At 61.8% G+C, this 5388-nt stretch overlaps 2 protein-coding genes across 11 annotated transcripts; both read left to right on the forward strand.

Annotated features, from left to right (window-relative positions):
- Positions 1 to 320: 320 nt before the first annotated feature.
- On the forward strand, positions 321 to 1146 carry LOC102973422 (uridine diphosphate glucose pyrophosphatase NUDT22; the record flags this gene model as incomplete). The annotated part of the gene is made up of 3 exons (XM_028484543.1): positions 321 to 453; positions 592 to 685; positions 980 to 1146. Coding segments are annotated over 3 exons (329 nt in total), but the record flags the coding sequence as incomplete, so codon positions are not given.
- An 87-nt stretch (positions 1147 to 1233) lies between these two features.
- On the forward strand, positions 1234 to 5089 carry DNAJC4 (DnaJ heat shock protein family (Hsp40) member C4). 10 transcript variants are annotated; one of them, XM_028484554.2, is made up of 7 exons: positions 1234 to 1639; positions 1994 to 2086; positions 2726 to 2848; positions 3284 to 3514; positions 3602 to 3763; positions 4469 to 4555; positions 4646 to 5089. In XM_028484554.2, the coding sequence occupies exons 1-7, from the start codon at positions 1512 to 1514 to the stop codon at positions 4752 to 4754; spliced, it is 933 nt and encodes a 310-aa protein (XP_028340355.1). In that variant the 5' UTR covers positions 1234 to 1511; the 3' UTR covers positions 4755 to 5089. The 10 variants fall into 10 exon arrangements, with proteins under 10 accessions (XP_028340355.1, XP_028340358.1, XP_028340354.1 ...); XM_028484557.2 differs by having other exon boundaries at positions 3353 to 3514; positions 3599 to 3763; XM_028484553.2 differs by having other exon boundaries at positions 3599 to 3763; positions 4646 to 5088.
- Positions 5090 to 5388: the final 299 nt, after the last annotated feature.

The raw sequence follows: 5388 nt of genomic DNA on the forward strand, positions 1-5388 counted from the left end.
GGCATGTGGGATCCTCCCAGACCGGGGCGCGAACCCGGTTCCCCTGCATCGGCAGGCGGACGCGCAACCACTGCGCCACCAGGGAAGCCCCGGCAGGCTGATTCTTAACCACTGTGCTAACAGGGAAGCCCCCAGTTACTAAATTGACTTCCCTAGGGTGACCCTGGGCTAACTGTTCAATCTCTCCCATTGTGGTTTTCCCATGTGAAATGAACATGCCCAAGATCTGACATTCTGTGATTCTGGGCACTTGAATTACACTGTAAAACGCTCTACCAGGGTAACATGCTGTTCTTCATTGAGAGGGGCAGGGATGTGAGCAGTGGGCACTGACAGGTGGTACCCCTGGCCCCAGGTGAACCTGCCGCTGCTCACCCTGAGCCAGCCGCTGCTGTTGGGCATTGCCTGCAATGAGACCAGTGCCGGCCGTGCCAGTGCTGAGTTCTACGTCCAGTGAGTGAGCTCTGGGAGACAGGGTCCTGGGTCCTGGAGTAGGTGGGTGGTTGAGCGGCATGGCTGAGGCAGCTGGGACTCCACAGGGACCTTCCAGGGTCTAAGCACTCACCAGGCCACTCTCACGTCCTTGTCCAGGTGCAGCCTGACTTCTGAGCAGGTGAGGAAGCATTACACGAGTGGGGGACCTGAGGCCCACGAATCCACAGGAATCATCTTTGTGGAGACACAGGTTTGAAGTGGCAAAGTGTGTCATTTGGACAAGGAGCTGGGTTGGGGCTTGCAGAGGCCTGGTGATGCATGTCTGTCCCCTGGGCCTGGGTCAGAGGGGCCTCCCAAATCTCTCAGAGCTTCCTTCCAGAGGCACAAGGCCTCATTGGGGATGCCCTCAGCCCAAGGGAGAGGGCCAGGGACCTGTTCAGCCCCCTAACATGTCTCCCTAGAGGGCTCTGAGGCTCAGGAACTGGGCACAGCTGCTGCAATAAACCCGAGGTCGGAATGTTTGGGTCTCACTGTCCCCCCACAGAGTGTGAGGAGGTTGCAGGAGACTGAAATGTGGGCCGACCTCTGCCCCTCAGCCAAAGGCGCCATCTTCCTCTACAACGAAGTCCAGGAAAGTTCCACCTAAGTCACCCTAGAGTCCCCAGCCCTATCACCACAGCTCGGAAGACAATAAAGGACTTTATTCTTGGATTCCGTTGGCGTCTGCTGTTTCCGTGAGACAGAGAGGGGCCGGGGTGGGTGAGAGAGACAGGACAAGTGACTTGGGGGAAAAAAAGGCCCAGCCTCAGTTTTCCCCTCTGCAAGCTGTGCCCCCTTGCCAGGCTCCGGTGAAGTTCCAGGCCGATTACGGGGTGGAAACTGCTTTGTGAAACGCGTCTCGCTGCTGAGCGGAGTAACAGCCATGTCCGAGGGAACAGAGCAACGGGGGCTGAGCCGAAAGCCTCACTGAGGGTCAGGCCCCATGCCGCAGCCTCCCCGGGTGGGCGCTGGCGCCTTTCTGCAAGTCCCCGGGCTGCTGTCTCGATGGGTGGGTCCAAGGCGTCAAAGGCCAATGGATGTGCGGGGGCGGGGCTTCGCCGCTGCTCCGCACCCTCAGGCCTGTGGGCGTGGTCTGGGTGCCTAAGCCAATGAGAGTGTGGAGGCGGGGCCTGAATAGGAGCTGGAAACTGCGGCCGCCGAGGGGGTCTGTGAGTGAAGCGGGGGCGGGGCTTGGTGTGGCTCTTCCTGCACCCGCCCCCCGAGCTCCCAGGGTGGGAAGGGGGTCTCGGCGTCCGGGGCTGGTTGTACAGACACCGAGACAAGTGTGGAGAGGGGCCCTGGACGCCCGGGTCAGAGGCGGGGACAGGGCCAGGACACTGGGGTCTGGTCTTCAGCAGGGAGGTTCCACCCGCCCCTGAGTCCCCCGGGCCTGCTTCAGTTTTCCTCTGCATCTCAACGGGGCCAGGCCCCTTCCCTCTGCCCCAACCCCCACCCCTCATCCCCGCTGCAGTGGTTGAAGACTGCTCCCATCCCACTGTTCTTTGTGACCTTTCACCAGCTGCCCGCCTGCCTTCATGCTGCCCCTGCGCCTGCGCCGGCTGTGGCCCCACAACCCTCCCACTCGGTTCTTCGCAGCGGCCGCCCGGCAGCGGTGAGTCGGGCGCCCGGGGCCGGGCCCGGTCGTTCAGTAGGTTTTTGTGGCTGGCCTGCCCAATTCTAGGCCCTGCGCTAGGTGCCGGGATAGTCTAGCTGCTGGGATAGTCGAGATCTCTTACTCTGCGTCAGGCGCCTTACAGGCTTGTCAGATTACCCTCACCTTCACTGCTGAGGGCTCAGGATCAGAGATTAAAGGATGACCCCCCAAGGTCAAACAGAGAGTTAAGTGGCACATCTGGAATTTGAGCCCAACCAAACCCAATGCACTTTCCACAACTCAGGTGGTTGTCAAGCATCGCTGTGCATAACCGAGGCGGGGTGTGGGGAGCTTACAAAACTGCAGATTCCTGGGCGCTGCTCTGGAGATTCTGATTTGCAGGAATGAGGTGGGCCTCAAGAATCTATTTTTTAAAACATGCTTTTCAGGCGTTTCTGATGCAAGGGGTCTGAAAACTACACTTTGAGACAATCTGATCTGCCCCTTACCTGGAATACTCAAAAAGGGAGGGATGATTTAGAGAGATCTCCCTTGGCACCTGCCTCAGCCCCCTCAGCATCTGGATGCTGAGTTGAAGGGTGTGGTCCAGGGGGGCTGGGATGGGCAGGGAAGGGGTATCCTCTGTGTTTTCCTTAGCCCCTGCAGGTTTGGGCCTCTCTCCACAGGTCTGGCCCCAGTAACTACTATGAACTGTTGGGGGTGCACCCTGGTGCCAGCGCTGAAGAAGTTAAACGAGCTTTCTTCTCCAAGTCCAAAGAGGTACCAGTGGTCTTAAGTGGAGAGGGGGAAGGGAAGTCTGAGCCGGATGGGGTACGCTCCAAATTCTCAGGAATGGAGCTGAGAGGCTCACTCTGGCTGGTGCACATTCCCTCAGCATTCATAGGGAGGGGGAGCTGCCCCGAGGGGAGAGATCTGGCCGGGTAGAAGGAAAGGCTGTGGGGCAGGAGCCAGGAGTCCTGTCTGATGCGCTGGGCTTGGTTCTCTTGAGCTGCCTGCTCTTGAGAAAGCTGGGACCAGGGCATACAATGAGAGCCAGGCAGCAGGTGGGGAGGGCTTGAACAAGGGGAGGGGGCAGGAGTTTGTGCTTCCTGACTCTCTGGTCTTCTAGAGGGATGTGCAGGCCTGAGAGTGAGGGTCACTGCCCAGGGAGGGCCTCTGGGTATGATATGAGCCCTTGTGGGTGGATATTACCAGGATAGGTCATGGGAAGGGAGATGAGGGGAGTCCTGCCCCACCCCAGCTGCACCCTGACCGGGACCCCAGGAACCCAGCCCTGCACAGCCGCTTTGTGGAGCTGAGTGAAGCGTACCAAGTGCTGAGCCGTGAGCAGAGCCGCCGCAGCTATGACCACCAGCTGCGCTCGGCAGCTTCCCCAGAGTGTCCGGGAACCACAGCCCATCCCAGGTCTGCTCATCAGGCACACAGGTACAGTAGTCCTGCCCCCAGCTTGCCACCCCCAAGTCTCCTGGGGAGCCCCATCTTCACACTGTCCCTTCTTCTACCTCCCAGCAGCTCCTGGGCACCCCCCAATGCAAAATACTGGGCCCAGTTTCATGAAGTGTGGCCTCAGGGACCAGAGTCAAGGCAGCAGCAGCACAAGCACAACCGGCGGATGCTGGGGTACTGCCTCCTGATCATGCTGGCAGGCATGGGCCTGCACTATGTTGCCTTCAGGTGCGCATGCCCCTAGGGTGATGGGCAGAGGGCAGGCGGGTGGGTGAAGCCCAGTGTCAGCCAGCCATCCATACCACCCCGTGGCCTGCACCCGTGTGTCTCTCAAGCTGAGAACTGCATGAAATAGGTCTCCTCCAGAGCCTCTTCTTGTTTAGCAAAGGCAGCTCTGCACTAAGGGCTAATGTCATTTTCAGTTTTTTATAATTTGAATTTAAATCTTTGGTGCTGGTTGCCAGAGAGTGCTGGAGCCAACCGAAATCCTGCACAGGAAGGAAATGCATTGAACTGGGCTTTACCAGCAACTGTCTTCATTTGTTTGGCAGTTGCCGTTTTCCTGCCAGCCAGCCTCTCATGCGTGCCATTGCCACTGAGGTTTGATAGCACAGACACCTAAAGGCTGGTGCACACTGCTAGCAGTGTGCCTAGTTCAGTGATGGAGTTAGATGAACAAACCTTTCTAGTCGCCTTCAAGGACCTCCATGACAGAGCTGCTGTCACCACCTTCAGGACAGCCAGGGACCTGGGTCGCCATTAGGCCCCGGACAAGTCCCAGCTACTCTGTGCCCCCTTCCTCACCTAGCAGGCAGTTAGCCGAGGTCCCCACAAGTGTAAAGCTGTGAGACCCTCAAGTGGGGTGGAGGGGGGTGGGACTTGGGGGACAGCGGCGATTGGGGATTCCCAGAGTCAGTTGTAACCCCCTTGCAGGAAGCTGGAGCAGATGCATCGAAGCTTCATGGATGAAAAGGATCGGATCATCACAGCCATCTACAATGACACTCGGGCCCGGGCCAGGTCTGTCCCAGCTCTTTCCTGCCCTCTCCTCACTGTCCTGGCACCACCCTCCAGGATCCCAGTCCCACCACCAGGTGCTCTCCCCTGCAGGGCCAACAGAGCCAGGCCCCAGGAGGAGCAACGGCAGGGGCAGCAGCTGCAGCCACCACCGGGACCTCCTCAAGGCCCCGGGATCGTGCCCCCCGGCCCCAGCCCCTGAGCGGCTCACCTTGGAGAGCTCACCTCGGATGGGGCCTGCGGTGTGCTCCCTTCTGGGACACCCCACTCCCCCAAATGCGTGCAATAAAGTGATTCTCAGAGCTCTTGTGTGGCTCGCTCCTACAGGCCCAGAGCCCCCGGCCCGAGCCCCGCCCTCCGGGTTCTGGCGGCGGCAACCCGGGAGCCCGGCCCCCTGGGCGGTGCGTCCCCTTTCCCCTGCTGCGGCAGGAGGTGGGGTGTGTGTAGAGGGGGCGGGCCCCGCCGGCGGCCTCGCCCCCCCTCCCCCACCCCGCCCCCGCCCCGCGGCCCGGTGGGGAGCGCGTGTCTGGGTCACATGAGCCGCCCGCCCGCCAGCCCGGGCCCGGCCCCCCGCCGTCCCCGCCGTCCCCGCCGCCCGCTGCCGCCACCACCGGCCGCCCGCCCGCCCGGCTCCTCCGGCCGCCGCCGCCGCTGCGCTGCGCTGCGCTGCCTGCGCCCAGGGCTCGGGAGGGGGCCGCGGAGGAGCCGCCCACCGCGCCCGGCCCCCGCCCGCCGCTCCCGGGCCCGCGCCATGGGGCTCTGGCTGCCGCCGCCCCCCGCGCCGCCGGGCTAGGGCGGTGCGGGCGCCCCCCGCGCGCGGGCCCCGCCGGCACCCA

This window comes from Physeter macrocephalus, unplaced genomic scaffold, assembly GCF_002837175.3.
Source record: "Physeter macrocephalus isolate SW-GA unplaced genomic scaffold, ASM283717v5 random_197, whole genome shotgun sequence".
Lineage (NCBI taxonomy): Eukaryota > Metazoa > Chordata > Mammalia > Artiodactyla > Physeteridae > Physeter > Physeter macrocephalus.